This window comes from Leptodactylus fuscus, chromosome 10, assembly GCF_031893055.1.
Source record: "Leptodactylus fuscus isolate aLepFus1 chromosome 10, aLepFus1.hap2, whole genome shotgun sequence".
Lineage (NCBI taxonomy): Eukaryota > Metazoa > Chordata > Amphibia > Anura > Leptodactylidae > Leptodactylus > Leptodactylus fuscus.
The window spans coordinates 43,436,271-43,459,377 of record NC_134274.1 but is presented as its reverse complement, the minus strand read 5'-3'; the positions used below and the strand labels follow the sequence as shown (position 1 = coordinate 43,459,377).

The 23,107-nt window shown below is 42.5% G+C and overlaps 1 protein-coding gene across 2 annotated transcripts in view; it reads right to left on the bottom strand.

The window, feature by feature from the left end:
- Window positions 1-23,107, bottom strand: part of PSAP (prosaposin) — a 37,438-nt gene that overhangs the window by 2,022 nt on the left and 12,309 nt on the right. The window contains exons 8-21 of one of the 2 annotated variants that reach the window (XM_075257731.1): window positions 21,746-21,865; window positions 21,579-21,671; window positions 20,961-20,987; window positions 20,807-20,870; window positions 19,712-19,875; window positions 18,775-18,855; window positions 17,898-18,005; window positions 10,926-11,066; window positions 7,218-7,274; window positions 4,190-4,309; window positions 4,023-4,115; window positions 2,779-2,959; window positions 2,234-2,397; window positions 588-668 (exon numbers count right to left, since the gene is read on the bottom strand). In XM_075257731.1, coding sequence (XP_075113832.1) covers window positions 588-668; window positions 2,234-2,397; window positions 2,779-2,959; window positions 4,023-4,115; window positions 4,190-4,309; window positions 7,218-7,274; window positions 10,926-11,066; window positions 17,898-18,005; window positions 18,775-18,855; window positions 19,712-19,875; window positions 20,807-20,870; window positions 20,961-20,987; window positions 21,579-21,671; window positions 21,746-21,865 — 1,494 coding nt within the window. Of the gene's footprint in view, window positions 1-587; window positions 669-2,233; window positions 2,398-2,778; window positions 2,960-4,022; window positions 4,116-4,189; window positions 4,310-7,217; window positions 7,275-10,925; window positions 11,067-17,897; window positions 18,006-18,774; window positions 18,856-19,711; window positions 19,876-20,806; window positions 20,988-21,578; window positions 21,672-21,745; window positions 21,866-23,107 lie in introns of both variants that reach the window. The other variant, XM_075257730.1, reaches the window with a different exon arrangement.

The following is a 23,107-nucleotide window of genomic DNA, read 5'->3' as shown; positions in this document are numbered from 1 at the left end:
TTAACAAGCATTATAGATAGGATCCTTGTGATGGGACAACCCCTTTAATGTGTAACCACTGTTTTAGTGTTTGCCTCAGTTGTTTGGGTTCACACGGGGTTTTTTGGTCAGGGTTTTGAGGCCGTATCCACCTCAAAACCCTGACCAAATAGACAGCTTTGAAATCAACGGGAGCCGCTCAGAAAAAAGAAGCGAGGTGCTTATTCTTCAGGCAGCATCGCCTCTATTCGGCCTTAAGACACTCCCTCCTCCGGACTAGGCCCATTCATTGAGTCTAATCCGGAGCAGAGTGGGCAACTGGATGCCGATGCAGTGCACTGGCTTTCAGGTGCGGCTACCCAGTTTTTTGGATCGGAACCTGAGGCGGCCTACGCCTCAGGTTCCGATCCAAAAAACCCTGTGTGAACTTACCCTTAGTGTAAACCTAGTGTCAATGTATTCTATATGCAGGTAGCATGTTATAGAGCAGGAGGAGTTGAGGAGATTGGTATATAATTTTGGAGCAAGAGAGTCGGAACCTCTGCTTATTATGGGTTTAGTAGTCCAGTAGGCGGTCCTACAAAACAACAACAAAAATTAAACCTTACCTCACAAACAAAGGTCGAGTCCAAGGCTTGCAGAAGTAGTTGAATAAACAAAGGTTCATATTGATCGACAATGGAACAGCACTACAGAGGAGTCAAAAAAATATATATTTTATTTTATCATCATTATCATTATTATTATGTGAAAGAAATGTTACAAACCCCAATAATGTCTATCATACACACACTTGCATTAAGTTACCAGATTAAACTAGTGTCTACATTGCTAGAGCCTTGAGTGATTTACATTTTGCCCTTTAACTTTTACACAAGAGATAAAGAACGTCACATCACGGTCACAAGACAGCTCGGGGTTTAGTCATAAGAATGAAGCTTCCCCTTTCACGGCACTATCTACAGCACAAAGTGCATGTTTGTGTCACTGCCCTCATACATAAGTGGTGGCTCTTGTCAGCCAGTATATTCATTATATTTACAGCAGAACAGACTCTAAGGGTAAGTTCCCACAGCGATTTTTGGTCTGGAACCTGAGGCAGAGGCCGCCTCAGGTTCTGGACCAAAAACCGGGTAACCGCGGCTGAAAAGCCGTGCACTCTGCTCTGGATTAGGCCCAATGAATGGAGTGTCTTCAGGCCGAATTGCGAGGAGACTTGGTCTGAAGAATGAGCACCTCGCTTCTTTTTTTTTTTTCTGGGAGCTCACCGGCACCCACACGGTCTGTCTGGATAACGGAGATCAGGCGCAGGTGTGAAACCGCCCTTATCCAAGTTCCTAGTTCAGCTGCTGTTAAGGTCCTTAGGCCCAGTGTCAGATCAACATCTTTAATCTACATTATTGCCATAGGTTACTGCTAGAGATGAGTGAACACTCGTTTCGAATAGCACGCTCCCATAGAAATGAATGGAAGCGGCCGGCACGCAGACTTTGCCGGTAGCTTAACCCCCCGCGTGCCGGCTACGTCCATTCATTTCTATGGGAGCGTGCTATTCGAAACGACTGTTTCGAATAGTGTTCGCTCATCTCTAGTTACTGTCCTTAAAGGCTGCCCCCTGTAAGATACTAGCAGGATAAGACATGGATCAGGTGATTGTGACTACTTGGCAGTGTAGGCATGGCAATAACTTCTGTACAGGTTATAACTTGTAAGAATATTGTATTTTTGACCTTTCACAAAACTGGACTTTTTTTTTTTTTTCAAAAGGGGTTGGCCCAAGTTTTCAAGATATCCCTTATTGACAGATTAGGGTGTAACATGCTGAATGGTGGGAGTCCTACAGTCTCATTCAGGCATCTGCCATGCTGCTCTGTTCATTTTCTATACCACTGCCAGAGACATCTGTACATGGACCCCTGCCATCTCTGGTAGCCTTTAGAGTATGGAGCACCAGTTTGTCATGCTTAGCCTGCTGCTCCATTTGGATGGGGTAATGGGACCCCCACCTATCAGCTAGTTAGCTCCTATCTCGAGCCAACCCCTGTAATAAAGTTCTAGTATGTGTAAAGCAGGGGTAGGGAACCTTCGGCTCTCCAGCTGCTGTGAAACTACAACTCCCATCATGCTCCATTCACTTCAATGGGAGTTCCAAGAACAGTAGAGCACGTATGCATGCTGGGAGTTGTAGTTTTGCAACAGCTGGAGAGCCGTACGTTCCCTACCCCTGCGTTACAGTGTAGCAGTCACTGGTTACCTCATCTGCCATGCTTTCAGGTAAGTAATTGCACACCACTTGCAAAGCTCTCTTGATGTTTTCTTGAGTAACATTTTCCATCAGAAGTTGGTCCATATGCTTCACAATCATCTTGCAAACCTGACAGGCAGCACCAGACTGAATATGTTCTGCAGTGAGTTTCACTGTTAAAAAGAAAGTCATTTTAGGAAAAAGCCGTACTACTGTATTGTCTCAATGCAATGTCCCCAAGTTAAAATAAGCCGTCTTAAGGTGATCATATACATATTAGATGTAGGATAAGAGGTTAAAAAAAAAAAAAAAACACACCATATCTTCATACACAACTGGCAACTTTCTAGTCAGACAGTCATCAATTAGATAAAACGATTGTTCACAGTCACTGATCTTTTACCTAGGCTGTTCATAGTTACAACAATGGTAATAAGACTGGCATTTAGAAAAATACAGGGATCCACATATATGTTAAAACACATTTTTCAAGCAACAGTTTAAGAAAAATTCCAAGAAATCAAAATGGTGAATATCTGACATCAGTTTCTTACCCTTCTTAGGTTGTCTGGTAGGGCACAATCCAAGCATGGTACAGATTTGTTTTGGTGTAAACTCCTGCTTCAACATCTCAATAATAGCATCGCAGTACATTTCCACAATCTCTCTGCACTTTTCACAACACTTAGAAGGAATAATATTGCAGACCTTTTCAAGAGCTTCCTTTATTTGCTCCTGCAGAAGAAAGAAAATTAAATAACTCTCTAAAATGATTTAGCACAAAAAAACAAAACACACCACTCATACAAATGTGCAAGGTCACCTGCAAAATGCTACTGTAACCAATTTTACAGATATCTTCCAATCAACCAGTCAGGAATATGAACGTGATCTCACAAGAAGTTTGGGAATGGGTGACACATAGCATTAAAGGTATGCTATCATTAGAATCCCTTTTTTTCTAACTAACTAGTAGGAATAGCCTTAAGGCTATACTTCTCCTACCTTTAGATGTCTTCTCTGCGCCGCCGTTCAATAGATATTCCGTTTTCCGTCTTTATGCAAATGAGTTCTCTTGCAGCACTGGGGGCGGGCCCCAGTGCTCAAACAGCTGCGAGAGAACTCTTCAGTGCCGCCTCCATCTTCTTCAGCACCCGGCCTCTACGTGTCGTCTTCCAGCCTGGCTTTCAATCTTCTACGCATGCGCCGTCTGCTCTGCCAGCAGGCCTCGGGCAAAGCCAACTGCACCTGCACGCAACCATTTTTTGTGGCCGCTTACCAAAGCTCTTGTAGTGAAAAAGTTTCGTAACCATTGTGGTCACAGTTACAGCTCAGAGTAATCCAGCTTTTCCTGGATTGAGAGACATACATTCAGAATAGGGGCAGTAGCAAGGACACTACAAAACTAGATTCTTATTTAGAACCTCTAGTTGTTGGATGTTGGATTTTTAAAGTGTATGAAAGTTTTTCCTGAGGAGTAATGTCAGAGATACTGCCAGCTGGTGTCACATGTCAGTTACCATGGAGGGAAAAATTCCAACATGGTGGCCACGGTCACAGTCTTTCCTGACTCGCCTGAACTTTCATAAGGGACTATTCACACATCAGAGTTTTAAATGGGCATGGTTGTGTGAATTGGAGCCCACTGCACCATGGTCAGCAGCTTTCAGACGACCAGCGCTTGATTTAAGAAGTTTATTACATTGAAAGATAAATGCATATAAATATGGGGGAGGGGATGTTCTCTCCTCCACTATCAGCACAGAGTGTGACGAGACGATATAGAGCTCAGACATACCTTAGAAGAATTCTTTTCTAGAAGGCTTTCCATTTGAGACATGACCACCTGGCACACTTCACAGACTGGCACATTCTCAGTCTTTTCTGTAACCTTAAGGGGTAAACAAGATTAAATTTAGACTTGAATTTCTGAGTATGAGGTCAGGGCTGTAGTATAGAACTTACCTGGACAGCAGGCTGAAGTTTTGCTGCAGGAACAATAACTTTTGCAGGAGTTATTTCCAACATTGGAGCAGACTTTCCCTGGGCACACAGACCTGCTTCACAACAAATCTGCTGCGAAGGCTGAAAAGCGGAACATACAAATATACAGTATACGGCGGTTATCCCCCTTATTTTTCTGAAGCAATCATGTTCTATATGACAGAGTGAATTATAAAGGTGTAATGAACATGTTATTAAAGGAGTTGTCTGGGAGAAATAGAAATCCCTACACTAATCTAATCCTCCCCCATACCTTCTAAATAACATCAAAAATGTACATTTCTTTAGCTGGTGGCAATCTATTACAGGAATGGATTGTTACTACTACTTCCACCTACACCTCCTCATCCCCCCCCTTCCCCAAAAAAAAAGGTTTAAAAAAAAAAAAAAATCATTGTGTTAATTGGCAAAAAAAACACATTAAAAAGCCAGATTCATGCACACACCAAACAAGAAACCAAACCTGTGAGAATCTTACAGGGTTATACCCTCTATCCATAGAATAAAGGATAAATAGCTGATCAGTGATCTGACCACTGAGACCTCCACCATTCCTGTGAAAGTTTTATCTGTATTGTGAATTCAGCCTGACTGCAGTTAGGCTAAGTTCACACAGGGTTTTTTGGTCCTGAGGCGGAGGCCAAAATACTGGTAGCCGCGACTGAATGCCGATGCAGTGTACGGGCATCCAGTCGTGCACTCTGCTCCGGATTAGGCCCAATGAATGGGCGTTGTCTGGAGGAGGGAGTGTCTTCAGACCGAATCACGAGGCAAAACGCCCTGAAGAATGAGCACCTTGCCTCTTTTTCCGGGAGCCGGAACAAACGGCTCCGGAAAAAAAAAAAAAGAACTGACCGGCTCCCATCTCTGATCAGATCCCAACTAATTATTCTCTATCCTATGGATAGAAGATAAATATTTGTGGCATAAGCCCCTAACAAAAGGACTCCATACATACAAAGAATGGGTTATATCTTGGTACAGTTAAAGGGATTCTACCATTAAAACTTTATTTTTTGTGGATAAGACGTCGGAATAGCCTTCAGAAAGGCTATTCGTCCCTTACCTTTAGACGTGATCTCCGCCGCGCCGTTCCTTAAATATTGTTTTTTACCGGTATGCAAATGAGTTCTCTGACAGCGATGGAGGCGGGTCCCAGCGCTCAAACAGCGATGAGGACGTCCTCACCGCTGCCAGAGAAGGATCTCCAAGCACCTCCTCCTTCTTCGTCCGCTGTGTCATGTTCAGTCTTCTTCTGGTGCGGGCTCGTAACTTCTAGCAGAGCAGACTGCGCAAGCGCACAGGTCACGGGAAAATGGCCGCTTGCACAGTATTGTTAGCGGCCATTTTCCCGTGGCCTGTGCAGTCTGCTCTGCACTGCTAGGTTACAAGCCTGCGCCGGAAGACTGATCATAACGCGGCGGACAAAGGAGGTGGAGCTTGGAGACCCTTCTCTGGCAGCGGTGGGGACGCCCTCATCGCTGTTTAAGCGCTGGGGCCCGCCCCCATCGCTGCAAGAGAACTCATTTGCATACCTGTAAAACCCAGTATTTCTAAGGAATGGCGCGGTGGAGACCATGTCTAAAGGTAAGAGACGAATAGCCTTTCTAAAGGCTATTCCGACGTCTTATCCGCAAAAAATAAAGTTTTAATGGTAGAATCCCTTTAAGACACATGAAAGATTGTCAGAAGTATAAGGCTCTGTTCACATGACCATAACCCACTAGTGTGACTTCATGGCTCTCACAGAACTGCATTAAAAATTTCATTGATTTTAATGGGACTAGTCACATGACTTTTTTGCTGCAATTTTCTCATCTTCTCCTATTAAATTTGTGGTCCATTTTTTATTTAATTTTATTAGTATTATGATCGGTAGGGGACTGACACCTGGGCCACAGACCGATCAGCTGTACAGAGCCGCTGCTGGTACCTGTCTTGTAAATAATACAGAAAGCTCCTTCTGCTGTATAGTGACCTGATACCATCACCATCAATGTGAGCGGAGCTGCAGTCATATACAGCTACCATGATTTTCAAAAATGGGGCCTTAGAGGTTTTCATAAATCACTTAATAGACTCCGTTTTTTCCCCATGAAAATCGGTCTATGCAAAAATGTCCATTTTTTTTAGCAGTTTTTTTTTCATGTCTGCTTTGCATCATAGTCATCTGAATGAAGCCAAAATCTAGTGAAAAGAAAATCCACACTAGCCGTTTTAGTTTTTGGGCTCATTTTTAGTGTGCAGTTTGTAATATGCCCAGGAAAGTACAGACAAGCATTTCACGTACCTGATCCTGATCAGTTATAGAAACAAATAAGGACCAGCACCGGAAAGAAAGGAAATATCAGATACAAAGCTGTTCTAGAGAAATCACACGCACAGAGTGACAGAAGCAAGACACGAAACATCATGAAGAATAGTGCAAAGAGGCAAGTAAATATGGATGGGTGATACAGGCAGATTCACACCAACGCTTTGGGTCCACAGTTCGGATCCATCAGAGGATCAGAACAATGGATATAAAAAGTTTTTCAGATTGATAAAAGCTTTCCTTTTCTATCAGTTTTCACTATCTGCAGCGATTAAATAAATAAAATTAAAAAAAAAATCAGAATGTTCCCAAAATGGTAGTGTGAATGTATTCCTACATACGCTTTATTCCGCGCCATACATGCTTCATTCAGTACAACGTTGTTTTCCACAAGCCAGGTAACCTGGCACAATGGTGCCAAGTAAAAGCAAATGTCTTAAATGAAAACTAATTCACATTCCCCATTAGCCATGGGCTGGGGTCTTCTACTTGGGATGCCCTTGAGAATAAATCAGCTGACCCCGGAGCTACTTTGTCTTTTTTTATGAGACAAATCCATTGAAGCTACTGTGTTGGGGTGCTCTTTGATAATTCTCGAGGGGTACTCTACCAACATAATCATGAGAAGAGGCAACATACAGTACATGCCGGTATTTGTCAGTTAATGGATCTTACCACTTGGATCATCATTTGTAAAAAGATGTCAGCATACTGATTCACATAATTCTTACACTGAGGGAGAGAAATTAAAGAAAAATTGAATATCTTTTGTGCAGTTAACTTTTAAAAGTTTAAAGGAATTCTACCATTAAAACTTTTTTTTTTGTGGATAAGATGTCTCCAAGTGCCGCCTCCTCCTTTGTCCACTGCGTCATGTTCAATGTCTTCCGGCACAGGCTCCTAACTTCTAGCAGAGCAGACTACGCAGGCGCCCAGGTCATGGGAAAATGACCGCTTGCACAGTATTGTTAGCAGCCATTTTACCATGGCCTGTGCGCCTGCGTATTCTGCTCTGCTAGGTTACGAGCCTGTGCCGGAAGAAGAACATGACGCGACGGATGAAGAATGAGGCCGCGCTTGGAGACACTTCTCTGGCAGTGGTGGGGACGCCCTCATCGCTGCGAGAGAACTCATTTGCATACCGGTAAAAACCGGTATTTCTGAGGAACGGCACGGCGGAGACCACGTCTAAAGGTAAGAGACGAATAGCCTTCCTAAAGGCTATTCCGACGTCTTATCCACAAAATAAGTTTTAATGGTAGAATCCCTTTAAAGAATAGTGAATTTTTGAATTTAAAGGGGCTCTATCAGCAAAATCATGCTGATAGAGCCCCACATATGTGTGAATAGCCTTTAAAAAGGCTATTCAGGCACCGTAAAAGTTATATTTAACTACCCCCCGTTTTAAAATAAAACCCTAAAACAGAATGTGATAAACTTACCGAACGTACACGCTGGGCGGGCATTCAGGGTGCGCCGTCTTCTTCATCTACGCCTCCTCTTCCTCCGATGTCCTCGGGTCCCGTCCTCCTCCGGTGCTTGCGAACTGACATTGCTTAAAAAAAAATGGCCTGGGCGCATGTGCAGTAGCATACAGCTACTGCGCATGCGCCCAGGCCATTTTTTTTTTTAAGCAATGTAATTCTGGCAAATGGGCACAATCCAGCCAAGAAATATTGGTAACCCTGCACTGCAGAGGACTGGTGAGGAGAGTCTGAGCTGGGTTACAGTCTGGGCAATCAGACTGGAATTAATGTCAAGCAATTAACCCTTTCCCTGCCAAGGGGCTCTGGAAATTTTGCACCTCCAGTAGCCAGAGCAATTTTCACAGTTTTGAGTTGGACAAATCAAACCTAAATTGCAACATTAAAAAAAGCATCCCCCCCCCCCACACCTATATATTTCTTAAAGTAGACACCTGCAGCATTGTCAGAATGCCACTTGTTACTGTATATGAACAGGCACCTTCATGCAATTTTGATGTTTTATGAAAAAATGCTAATAAATGTATATTAGTTGCTAAAAGCAGAAACCCAACAAAAAATATATGCACCAAACCTCCTAAAAATAAGAGTTCAACATGTGCAGAGTTAATTCATATCACAATGGCCTACACCCACATGCACAAGTCTTCAGAAAATCACCAGAACCGGAAGGAACAAAAATCTGCTTTTTAGCTGGAAATGTCAAAGTATCATCCTATAAAATGTAGGGATTATACACCATTAAAAGTAAGTGAACCCCTAAATCCTATATATTTTTTCAAAGTAGACAACCTGAAGATTACATATGTCTCAATGGGTCATCAATAGCCACATCCACCTTCATGCAACTTTGTGACAAACACAAATAATTTTTTGAAAAAAAATGCACTAAAACACATATTTGCACCTAAAATTCATGTTCAAGCTCACATTCATATACAAAATAAATTAAAAAATAATGGCTTAAGGTGTAGACAGTGTGTATATATATATATATATATATATATATATATACACACACGATATGTACCGCAAACATCAACTACAACAAGAGCTCAGATTCCCGAAATCATGAATACAGAAGACAAGCAGACAAAGCATACCGTATATAAAAACACAATGTAGTAATTCATATATACAACCACCTTCATGCAACTTTGCAGCAAACAGAGATTGCAAGCAAAAATTGCACAAAAATTCAAATTTGCCACTAAAGTGCGACTGAAGAAATCCCTTTCTGCAAACACATTGTACTTTCCAAAAAACTGCAATATGTGAGGAGTTCATACATGTATATATTTACAGGGGCAGGTGTTAAAGAAACGCCAAATTCACAGAAATGCGCCATCCCATTTTATGCATGCAAATTAAATAGGACTTTACATTAAAAATGTTATTTTCCATCCCCCTATAAAAAATTTTAGCAAACTATACGTTCATCTCTAGTGATAATCGTTATTAATATTATTTTAGCATGTAATGGACATCACTAGAGACGTATTTTACTGTAGAAAGCTCAGGTATAGACAGGACAGGGATTGGGTGAAATGTAAACTTTATTCATGACTTTGTATGTGTTTGGTGCGACTTTTATTTGGCGCTGCGACCTGGACAATGGTAAACGTCTTGGTCACAGCGCCAATAAACTTCCTGGTTATGTTTAGAGGGTATTACATAAGAATACCCCACTAGTAAAACGCAGGGAAAATTACATTATACCTGTATGTGACAATCAGAGGGCGTAGGAATAGTATGCGCTCTGATTGGCAGGAGAAGGATTAATAGGGACAGAAGAGTCCCTGCCACCCCCCTCCTGGTGTCACATACAAGTTATGCACAGATAATGATGATCAATCATTATTTCTGTGCACGCTGCTGGGCTGCTCCCCCCCCCTCCTTCTGCTACAGTTCATTCATACTTCCCGAGACAGGAGTGGGGGGACAATTTAGAGCCCTATATCTCTTGGCTACATAAAGATATTTAGATGCTTTAAAATGCATTTTAAAGATGAGAGTCTTATCTTTAAAATGATATCTAGCATTTGATGATAGAACTTATAGTTTTGGAGCGAATAACTAAAATGCAGCTGGGAATTGATATCTGCAGTTGGATCTCAATGCCAAATAGTGTATTCAACAGTGAATCAGTCCAAAACTATAACTTCTATCAGCAAGTGCTAGGTATCATTTTAAAGATGAGATTCTCATTACAGATCTCTTCCCACTGTCCGGCACAAAATCCAGACCAAAAAGACGGCTCCAATTGAAATCAAAGGGAGCCACTCAGGAGTTTTTTTTTTTTCCGGGAGATGTTTCTTCTGGCTCCTGGAAAAAAGCAGCGACATGCTCATTCTTCAGGCCGAGTTGCCTAGCGATTTGGCCTGAAGACACACTCTCCTCCCGACTAGGCCCATTCATTGGGCCTAATCCGGAGCGGAGTGTGCGGCTGGATGCCGATACAGTGCACCAGCTTTCAGTCGCGGCTATCTCCGCCTCGGGTTCTGGTCCAAAAAAAACGGTGTGAACTTACCCTTACAACAGCACCAATATCTCCAGCCCAGAGGACACAACAGGAAAACTGATAAAATGTGCCAATAAAACACCCTTATTAAAGGTTCTAGCCCTGACACGACATACAAAATAATTACCGTAATGGAAAGTAAAAACTATTTACATTTTTTTTTTTTTTTTTAGTAGCACTTGTTAAAAAAATAAAAAAAGTGAAAAAATAGACGGTTTTCCCAGATACAGAAATAAAAACATAAAAATAAAGCCTTGTGTGTCACTGAAAAAAGACACAGAAATTAGTTGAATAACGCAAATGATAAAGTTACATTTCAGAAGATGTAGTATTACATGAAATGAAATGTAACTGTAAGGAGATCCGTAAGAAACTTACCATTTCGCTTATGCCACCTCCAAGCTGATCGCACTGTTTGAGAGCATTGTCAATCAGCATTTTGGAGAAAGAGGAGTTGCTTTTAAGCAATTCTTGGATATCATTAAAAAGCTGAAGGCAATCTTTGCAAACTTCAACATTCTGGAAAGGACAGAAAAATGAGGTTTAATTTTTCAGCCAATTACATTTTATAGTAATAGCTGCTTATGCATTACTTTAAGGTCTTCAGGTTATATTCCTCGAGTTATCACCATTATTCACCTTCATACATGTGCAGGTTAGACCAGCTCGACATTACAATAACACAGCTTGACAAAAACAGTGTTGTACAGTGTTCATTTTCACAAATGGAAGAACTAGTCGGATTTTAAAAACGATCCTATTCACTACACAGCATGGAGTCCAAAAATTGAACGCTTCAATTTTAGGACTCCATGCTGTTTAGTGATTGAAGAATTCCCCAGCTACTTAGTCCCCCCCACACACACACACTTACTTGCACAGAATCGCTGCCGCTGCCCGTTCTTCTCAGTCCTCTCCTTTCTCATTCACATGCCTTCAGAACGCCTCCACCTCCCGGGCTTGTGTTACAGATGCTGGGAGAAGGTGGGGCTTGTGGCTTAGGAGAGTGTGGGTGGGTTGTGGGTGGGTAGTGGGAGAGGAGACATGAGTGATGCACTTACATCTCCCCACATTCAATTCCTGGACTCCATGCTGTTCAGTGATTAAAGAATCCCCCAGCTACTTAGTCCCCCCCCCTCCCCTCACTTACCTGCACAGAATCGCTGCCGCTGCCCGTTCTTCTCAGTCCTCTCCTTTCTCATTCACATGCCTTCAGAACGCCTCCGCCTCCCAGGCTAGTGTTACAGATGCTGGGAGAAGGTGGGGCTTGTGGCTTAGGAGAGTGTGAGAGAGTATTGGGAGAGGAGACATGAGTGGTGCACTTACATCCCCCCACGTTCAATTTTTGGACTCCATGTTGTGTAATGAATAGGAAAGTTATTAAAATCCGATCTTCAATCATTAAAAAATCCCATTGACTTGCATTAGGATCGGAAATGGGATCGGGTTTAGATGGGAAATGATCGGAAATCAGATTTTAAAAGCAATCCTGAAATCTCAAGATCGGCTCAACCCTAGAGTGAATGCAAAAAGGTAAGTTTTAAGGTTTGTTTGTTTTTTTTTCCTTTGATATAAACGGTGTGAGACCTGAAACTCTGGGGACAATCTGAGGGGGCATGAGACTAAAGGGGCAACTTGAAGGGGACATGACGCTATGGGGGCAACCCGGGCGGTGAGAGACCCGATACTGTGGGCCTATCCTCTAAAGGACCAAAACAATGGATATTCACTGCTAGTATGAAACTAGTTCCAGTGTTTTACTGCCATCCTGTGTTACACAATGTACCTCTAGTAGTTACTGTGTAAGTACTAATAGAACAAGCTGCTTTAAACCACATTGCATAAAGAAATGTTGAATTTTCTTTTAGTTTCTGTTCTTTATCTTAAAGGGGCTTTCCCTTCGTATGGAGGAATATCTGTCTGATCAGAATTCCATAAAATTGCCAGAATGCAGCAGTCCAGAGGGTAACATTTGCTCTAAAATAAAGACTACCACTCATGGACTAATGACTCGCACACGTCTACATATGACGATAAATGAATGGCATTATACAAACTCTGTCCATGTAGTGCCCCTAGGCTAGAATTAGAACTAGGTCATTAGTGGCATTTTTCATCATTGTGCGCCTTGTTATAAAGGAGTTTTCTGAGCTGGGGGAAGGAGAGTGCAAAACCCTTTTTTCTTTTTACCAAAGACCTACGTAAAATTGCAGCAAAGTGGACTGAATTCCGATTAATCCCATCCACACATTGCTGAAAAATATTCGCAGCGGAAATGCTGCAATTTAAAAAAAGAAAAAAAAAACATGACATTTTTGTAAATCGCAGCATGTCAATTATACCTATGGAAATGCTGCAGTACGATAGAGAAATTCTTTGGACTTTTTGTGAAAAGCACTGCTGAAAAAAAAAAAAAATGCTGTGTGTTTATGCCGCAGCCTTTTCTGCAGCGCTGTGTAGCTGTGGCTCGCTATGTGGGACCTTAGCCTTACAATGTTAAAAGGCTAAGAACCCATGTTGTGGAGAATGCTGGAGTTTTTTGAGCCAAAGTAAGGAGTGGATGGAAAATCTAAAGTAAGCACTTAGTTGTTTCCCTTCTGTTAAATCCACTCCTAACTGTAATGGAGTGGTTGCGTCTGTTTTAGCGAGCAGGGTTGGCACCTGACGTCTGGTCACATAGCCAAACCCACAACACAGTAGAAAAGGATTGCCCTGCCAGGGCGGGAGGTAGCAGGGGATTTGTCTTGGGTGGGTGGGAGCTCTAATACGCCTATTCTCAGTGCTGTCAGTGACATAACCTAGCATAGATGTTCACTGTTACTGGGGCTTATTTTTGGAGTAGGGCTTATATTTCAAGCCTACTCCAAAATCAAGCTAGGGTTATTTTTGGTGAGAGAGTATATTTGACTCAGTTGTTGGTGGCCAACATTCATATGTCATGGAATTGTTCCATGTATGAGAATTGGTGTGTATGGGGGGGGGGGGGGTTGTTCATCCTGCTAGAGGTCTTGCCCTATGATATTTTGATTCTAGTGTAGGTTTGCAATTTCAAGCGCTGTGCAGTGAAAGCACATGGATCCTCAAACTATAAATGTACTTGCCGCCAGATCTCTGCAGGGATTATGCAGACAAGAAAGTAGTTCAATCTACTTTCCTGTCCGCATGATTCGTGCAGGCAGCATGCAGCAAGCACATGGACCCCATTATAGTCCAGCTGTGTGGCTTTACTGCAATCGCTTGCAATTGCGTTTGGTATTCCGTTAGGGGTGGGGTGGGGGTGGTGTCTCCATACGGACTCCCCCAGACGGAATACCAACGCAAATGTGAACGAGGGGTAAGACTACAAGAAGAATGACTAGTATATAGGAAGTAGTAGCAGTTACCCACAACTTCGTTGTCGGTGGCGCTGTACCGCTTATATGTGCGCAATCTCTGCTTCCAGTTTCATGCTGTTCTTGCCTGCTTTTTATCTGCCCCCAGTTTCAGAGGCCCCTTAGATGATGCCCCCCTTTGATGTGTAACAGAATTAAATAGTTGTACACACCTGCTCCCTCACTCCACTGACGCCGGCACCCGGAGGAGTCTCCAGGTGCCGGCGTCAGGTTGCTATGCCAGCTGGAAGCCTTGCGCTGGCTCCCGGGCCTGTCAGTCTTTTGCTTCGATTGCAGCCTATGGCAGGTAGACTGCAATTGACGCACCGGTTTTATGCAATGCACTGCATAATCCTGGCGCATCTATTGCAGGCTACGCAGCCAAGGCTGCAATGGAAGCGAAAGACTGACAGGCCAGGGAGCCAGCGCAAGGCTTCCAGCTGGCATATCGACCTGACGCTGGCCTCGGAGATTCCTCCGGGTGCCGATGGATGACGTGTTTAGGGGGAATGTGGTTGATCGCTGGGGACTCTGACGATTTGGGGTTAGTGACCCATATTTAAAGTAGCCCATTACCTCTTCCTGGGCAGTGTGTGTATGTGTGTGAGAAATTTCCCCAAAATCCATTCAGCCGTTTGGCTGTGATTGAGGAACAAACATCCAAACTTTCACCTTTATAATATTAATAGGATTTCTACCTTCTGCTCAATCCACTCCTGACTTTGGCTCTAGACCTCGCTCACCCCCGATGACACGCCATCGTTTCAACCTCTTACCTTTTCTGTTACAGACAAAATAAATAAGTACAATTCTGGAAGCTACAACAGATTTCACCCCATTATATACCTTGCAGATCATAGACCTGGTGCAGCATAGGCCTCCAACACTGGATGCAGACAATGTAATGTGGACAGGCAAGTAGGGTAGTAACGACCTGTAGCAATATCTAGCAGTGGAAACGTGCAAGACGACAAGTTATTGTGGAGGCAACACATTGCTATGGGAATTTTTCATGCTGGTCCAGGCCAATAGGAAAGGGAAAAAAAAAAAAAAAAAAACAGAATCCAAGAAGAGGCATTATTAAGTGTGAGTTATTATATTTTATTATGGTTTATATTATACGTGTGAAAGTAATAATGTGACTATGCAAAATAATTCCTGACAAAGTCTTACCATTCACTTGCTATAGGCACCCTGCATTTTCTAGTAACATGCTCACCTCTGAGACACTCACACCGTAGGTTTCAGTGTTATCTAGCCTTCAGGCAGCATCCATTTCTCTTGGTCTACAAGTTGCTGGTTATTTTCTCTCCTCAACATCCTACAGGTTTTGGTGGATTAGTGTGCGGTCCTATTCTATATGGGTTGGAGTCAGAGGGGATCCTAGTAAGCCCCTTTAATACAGCATGTACAGCTAGTTTGAGGGTAAGTTCACAGGGTGATTTTTAGTCAGGATTTTGAGGCCGTATCCACCCCAAAATCCTGACCATAAAGACGGCTCCTATTGAAATCAATGGGAGCTGCTCAGGAATTCTTTCTGGAAGCAGTTTCTTCTGGTTCCTGGGGGGAAAAAAAAAAAAAAAAAAAAAAAAAAAAAAAAAAAAAAATTCTTCAGGCCGAGTTGCTTCGCGATTCAGTCTGAAGAAACTCCCTCCTCCGGACTAGGCCCCTTCATGGGGCCTAATCCAGAGCGGAAGGCACAGCTGCATGCCGATGCAGTGCACCGGCTTTCAGTCGCAGCTACCCGGTTTTTGGATTGGAACCTGAGGCAGCCTCCGCCCCAGGTTCCGGACCAAAAAAAAAAAAAAAAAAAGTCTGTATAAACTTAGCCTGATTCTTCAAGTGGGTGGGGGCATTTTTAGTGTGAGAAATACAATAGCTTCTCACCCATTTGTGGAATCACAGCTAGCTAGTTTTACTTATATTCCATGTCTTTCGAATGGGTGGATTGAGAAAAATTATGCATGTAGAGATGAGCGAGTAGAATTTGATCGAATACCTCGCTCCCATAGGCCGAACTCTAAGGGGTTAAGTGCATCGAATATTCACTGCACTTAAGGGATTCTACCATTAAACTACTTTTTTTTCTAATTACCACGTCGGAATAGCCTTAAGAAAGGCTATTAGTCTCCTACCTTTACACGTGGTCTCCGCCGTGCCGTTCCGTAGAAATACCAGTTTTAATGGGTATGCAAATGAGCTCTCTGCAGCAATGAGGGCAGGCCCCAGCGCTGAAAGGCCAATGAGCGCCTCCCCATTGCTGCCCGAGAGCTCTTTCCTGCGCCGCCTGCTTCTTCTGCAGCAACTCCGCCTCTTCTGGCTTCTCTTGTAGTTCTATACAGGAGCATAGAGAGGCCACCCCAAAATGTCCGCCGGCTCCTGTATTGAACTGCAAGAGCAGCTACCCAAAAATGGCCACTGGCTCTTGCAGTTCAATACAGGAGCTGGCTGGCGGCCATTTTGGGGTGGCCTCTCTATGCTCCTGTATAGAACTACAAGAGCAAGAGAAGCCAGAAGAGGCGGAGTTGCTGCAGAAGAAGGAGGCGGCGCAGGAAAGAGCTCTCGGGCAGCAATGGGGAGGCGCTCATTGGCCTTTCAGCGCTGGGGCCTGCCCTCATTGCTGCAGAGAGCTCATTTGCATACCCGTTAAAACCGGTATTTCTACGGAACGGTGCGGTGGAGACCACACCTAAAGGTAGGAGACGAATAGCCTTTCTTAAGGCTATTCCGATGTGGTAATTAGGAAAAAAAAAAAAAAAAAAAAAAGTAGTTTAATGGTAGAATCCCTTTAACCTTTTGGTGTTCAGCCACTTATACGCATTCCTATGGGAGCGAGGTATTCAATTGAATTCTACTCGCTCATCTCTAGATGCATGATATTGAGCATTTTGTACCTGGTGACAGGCCCAGTGCAGCCATGACAACATCTTATCCAAAGTCCAAGAAAACCCATAAAGAAATAAAATAGCGGAAGTGTGCTTGTCATAATGGGTAAATATGAAGGTGTTTAGAATATTCTAAGAATACATGGAACCAATAACAATACTGTAGATAGAATAGTAGCCTTTATTGTATTTTAGTGCAAGAAACATGTCAGTAGATCTACAGTCTTACTTTTATCTAGAACCGACAAAATATTTTAATGAATTATTCAAGTCTCATTTAGCACATTACACAGGCATTAAAACCGTAGTTATATTGTCTAAAGCTTACAGCGCTTAAGTCATAAGCCAATACATAAATTTATCTTACAAAATTTTTTTAACCTAAATAATGCTTAGTCTGTTTATATTTAATAATAAAAAAAAAATCATACAAAAAGGCAAATATGAGAGACAGAATTACTAGGAAGCACAACCCCCTACAAACATGTTTGTGTTCTACCCCAAGTTTAGAGAATTACCTAAGGACTACCATGCACGGAGGTGGAAGTCTGTACAGCAGAGAACGATTATAAAAGCCATGGTGAAGGTAAGCTCAGCTCTTTATTATTACATAATGATGCACATCAGCTGATTGATTATACTGTCACTTAATTTTAATAAAAGCAATCTAATTATTTCCTACTTTTCTCTAACAAATGAATATATACATCATGATATTACTTCTCCCCACACTAAACATTTTCCCTGTACTTAAGCGAAGGACCAGTTCTGGGGAAACCAAAAAAAAAAAATAAAAAAATAAAATTCTTAATCCAGTCCTTCATTCTCATAGGATTCTGTCACTATCCTCTAGTTCCACACATGGCGCTTGCAGTGTTCAATAGCCTGGAATGAAAATTATTTGATGATTAAAAGGGGTTGTCTAGGATATACAGATAGTATGTATGAATGATGTATGTGAGTTATGTCCCATTTCCTTTTCTTAGGCCACATGACGTGAGGATTTTCAGAAGGACAGCACAATGTCTACCACACATACAGAATTCCAAACACTGACATTTCGCACATATAAATTGTCATATTTGCTAACTTACATTGCAGCTTCCTGCAGTCTCCATATCCTTGCACCAGTAACTTGGCCCCCACATACATTTTTCACTTCCCAAAAGTGGTTTCTGAGCATTAGGGCAGAGCTGCAGCTTCTGTAAGAAAAGCACAATATAAGAATGTAACAAAACAATTTAAATGAGGCCAGTTAAGAACTCGTTCACATCTGCGCCCGATCTCAGTCTGTCGGGTTTCCGTCTTCTGCAGACAGAAGACTGAAACCCAACAGACAGTGTCTCCGGCCGTGAGCGCCTGGGAGCACTTTGTGCCTTCTGCGGCAAAACCGTTTTTTTTAAAAACCAGAAACAAAGCCCTGCATGTCCGACTGTGACCGGTTAAAAAAAAAACCAGAACACTGTTTTAACACAGAGCACAAAAAGCTCACCGGCGCTCACGGCCAGACACTTTCCAAACCCATTCATATGCATGGGTTTGAAAAATGAATGCAGGTTTCCGTCTCCTGTCCAGTTTTGGGCAGGAAACGAAAAACCTGCATAATGGAGGCAGGGGAGCAGATGTGAACCCTACCTAAGCTACATTCACATCTATTCCAACGTCTTGTCTGCCTTCACGGAGGGCTTTCCTCTGCCGGTTTCAGGTTACAAGTCAGACCCTATTCTAGTTAATGGGGTACGCGGGGCTCCCATGTGTTACCACTGTTTTAGTGGTTTGTCTCAGTTGTTTGGGTTCCAATGGAGAGACAGTGTAAACTTAGTATCAATGTATTCTATCTGCAGGTAGCATAGAGCAGGAGGAGTTTAGGAGTCATATATAATTTTGTAGCAAGCGAGTCAGAATCTCTGCTTATTATGGGTTTCGTAGTCCAGTAAGCGGTCCTACAAAACAAAAAAAAAAAAACCTTACCTTACAAACAAAGGTTGAGTCCAAGGCTTGCAGAAGTAGTTGAATAAACAAACCTTCATATTCATCGACAATGGAACAGCACTACAGGAGTCAAAAAAAAAAAAAGTTATTATAAAGAAATGTTACAAACCCCAATAATGTCTTAAACACACTTGTATTAAGAAGTAACCAGATTAAACTATCATCTACATGCTAGATTAAACTATTCACATTGCCAGAGCCTTGAGTGATTTACATTTTGCCCTATAACTTTTACACAAGAGATAAAGAACATCACATCATGGTCACAAGACAGCTCGGGGTTTAGTCATAAGAATGAAGCTTCCCCTTTCACGGCACTATCTACAGCACAAAGTGCATGTTTGTGTTGCTGCCCTCATACATAAGTGGTGGCTTTTGTCAGCCAGTATATTACTTATACTGACAGCAGAACAGACTCTAAGGGTAAGTACCCACAGCGATTTTTGGTCCGTAACCTGAGGCAGAGGCCGCTTCAGGTTCCAATCCAAAAACCGGGCAGCTGCAACTGAAAGCCAGTGCACTGCACCAGCATCCAGCTGCAATGAATGGGCCTAGTCGGAGGAGGGAGTGTCTTCAGGCCGAATTGCGAGGCGACTAAGCCTGAGCATCTCACTTTTTTTTCCGGGGGCCGTAAGAAACGGCTCCTGGAAGACAGACCTGAGCAGCTCTCATTGATTTTAATGGGAGTCGTCTTTTTGATCAGGGTTTTGAGGAGGATACGGCCTCAAAACCCTAACCAAAAAACTCAGTGTGAACTTACCCTTAGAGGATGGAGCACCAGTTTGCCATGCTTAGCCTGCTGCTCCATTTGGATGGGATAATGGGACCCCCACCGATCAGCTAGTTAGCTCTGATCTCGAGCCAACCCCTGTAATAAAGTTCTATTATGTGTTACAGTGTAGCAGTCACTGGTTACCTCATCTGCCATGCTTTCAGGTAAGTAATTGCACACCACTTGCAAAGCTCTCTTAATGTTTTCTTGAGTAACGTTTTTCATCAGAAGTTGGTCCATATGCTTCACAATCATCTTGCAAACCTGACAGGCAGCACCAGACTGAATATGTTCTGCAGTGAGTTTGACTGTTAAAAAGAAAGTCATTTTAGAAAAAAGCCATACTACTGTATTGTCTCAATGCAATGTCCTCAAGTTAAAATAAGCAGTCTTAAGGTGGATATATATATATATATATATATATATATATATATATATATATATATTATTAGACAAATGTATGATGAGAGGAAAAAAAATAAATAAATGGCTATTCATGGTTACAATGGTAATAAGACTGGAATTTAAAAGAAATACAGGGGTCCACATTGGAGATGAGCAAACAGTGAAATATTCGATATTTGTTTCAAGTAGAGCCTCAATATTAGACTACTCGATCGAATCCCATTATAGTCTATGGGAAAAAAAATGCTCGTTTCAGGGAAAACCACTATTCGACTAAAGGAGAGTCACCAAGTCCACAAATAGCAGGAGGAGAGTGTTTAGGAGGAGCGCTGTGCAGTTAAAGTGCACGGACCCCATTATAGTCTATGAGGTGCATGCGCTTTAACTGCACAGTGCTTGTAGTTGCGCTGATAAAAAGTAAGCTCCCTCATAACAGCAAGCTGCCAGCCCTCCCGACTAGCAAAGACGAGCCTGCGGCAAATCAACACTGGTTCTGCAGCAGGCTCGTCTTTGCTAGTCAGGAGAGCTGGCAGCTTGCTGTTACAAGGGAGCTTACTTTTTCCTCATAGGAATGCATTAACCATCATTGATTGGCCAGTGTACAGCATTCGGCCAATCAATGCTGGTTCTGAATCGAATCTTTACTGCGAAAAGCTAGTAGTATTTGATAGAGCACGAATATTTCGAGTACTGTAGTATTCGATCAAATACCTACTCGATCGACTACTACTCGCTCCTCTCTAGTCCACATATATGGAGATACATTTTTCAAGCAATGGTTTAAGACAAATTGCAAGAAATCAAAATGGTGAATATCTGACATCAGTTTCTTACCCTTCTTAGGTTGTCTGCTAGGGCACAATCCAAGTATGGTACAGATTTGTTTTGGTGGAAGCTCCTGTGTCAACATGTCAATAATAGCAATGCAGTAAGTGTCCACAATCTCTCTGCACTTTGCACAATACTTAGAAGGAATAATATTGCAGACCTTGTCAAGAGCGTCCTTTATGCGCTCCTGTAGAAAAAAAAAATACAAATGTTAGATAACTTAAAAAAATTAAATTGTAGTGATGATTAGTTTCTGGAAATGGATCGGCACCGGGTAATCAGAAAAAGTCCCTAGGGTGGTCACATGACAGCCCCAGGAATATGGGTGAATATACATTTATTAATGTAATTTAGAAAGTACACTACAAAACCAGTTTCTTATTTAGAACCTCTAGTCATTGGATTTTTAAAGTGCAAGAAAGCTTTTTCCTTAGGAGTTGTAATGTCGTTACAGAGATACCACCAGCTGGTGTCACATCTACTTCATATTGTCAATTACCATGGAGGGAAAAATTCCAACATGGTGGCCACAGCCAACAGTCCTTCCTCACTCACCTGAATTTTCATCAGGGACTATTCACACAAGAGACTTTAGACTGGGCATGGTCGTGTGAATTGGAGCCCACTGCACCATGGTCAGCAGCTTTCAGACGACCAGTGCTTGATTTAAGAAGTTTATTACATTGAAAGATAAATGCATATAAATATGGGGGAGGGGATGTTCTCTCCTCCACTATCAGCACAGAGTGTGACGAGACGATATAGAGCTCAGACATACCTTGGAAGAATTCTTTTCTAGAAGGCTTTCCATTTGAGACATGACCACCTGGCACACTTCACAGACTGGCACATTCTCAGTCTTTTCTGTAACCTTAAGGGGTAAACAAGATTAAATTTAGACTTGAATTTCTGAGTATGAGGTCAGGGCTGTAGTATAGAACTTACCTGGACAGCAGGCTGAAGTTTTGCTGCAGGAACAATAACTTTTGCAGGAGTTATTTCCAACATTGGAGCAGACTTTCCCTGGGCACACAGACCTGCTTCACAACAAATCTGCTGCGAAGGCTGAAAAGCAGAACATACACAGAAAAATAAGTTTATATGCATATAAATTCAGTAGCATGTAGTTACCACTAATGACCAACTTGTACGGCCATTTGAAATAATAGAAGGTGCAGATGCAGCAGGTAAAGACAAGGAGTCACCCAACTATCAGAGGTAATGGCATGCAGACTGGTTACCCTGTGTACAAACACCCTATCAATTATAAAAGGGTTGTCCAGGATTAATTATGTTATGGCCTATCCTTAGGATCAGTCATAAATATTTGTTTGGCCGGGGACAGTCAGCCCTCCTGGTCTGACAAAGATCAGCTGTACCTGGCCGCTTCGGACACCTGTATTTTACACAACACAGGGCTGGAACCAGTTGGCTCTGTGCCCCATATTGCGGCCAGGCAGTAGTAGTGCGGCTCGGCCCCTAATGAAGTCAATGGTAGTTTAGCTGCAGTGACTGCACTATACAAGGACTGTAGTTCTCCATAAAATTACCGTATTTTTCGGACTATAAGACGCACCTAGGTTTTAGAGGAGGAAAATAGGGGAAAAAAAAAATTTGGAAGCAAAAAATGGTAAAATATTTAATATATGGGAGTTGTAGTTTTGCAACAGCTGCAAGGCCACATTGACAGGTGACCCTGCAGCTGTACGGGGACGCATAGAGTGTTTTTTTTTTGCGGGGCTAGAAGTACTTTTTAGTTATACCATTTTGGGGACTATATATTGCTTAGATCACCTTGTATTGAAAAAAAAACAAAAACGGTGGTTTATGATATATGATTTTCTACTATATATATATATATATATATATATATATTCTAGGGACAGGAGGTGATTTAGAACTTTTATTTATTTCATATTTTTATTATATATTTTTAAAGTTTTTTTTTTTTTTTTTTTTTTTTTTTACTATTTTATTCCCCCCCGGGGGCTTGAACCTGCGGTCACTTGATTGCAAGTCCCATAGATGGCAATACAACTGTATTGCCGTCTATGGGACATTCTGTCTATTAGTATTACGGCTGGTCATAGAGACCAGCCGCAATACTAATACAGAAGTGACAGGCCTGGGAGCCTCATTAGGCTCCCGGCTGTCACCCGAACAGGTCGGCTCCTGCGATTATCGCCGCGCAGGAGCCGGCCTGCAACTTCACAGGTATGGGGCCGGTGGGGACCGGCCCCGGGGGAGAAGAGGCCGCTGATACTGACCCGGCATCCGCTGTACTAGAGAGGCGGATGTCGGCGAGGG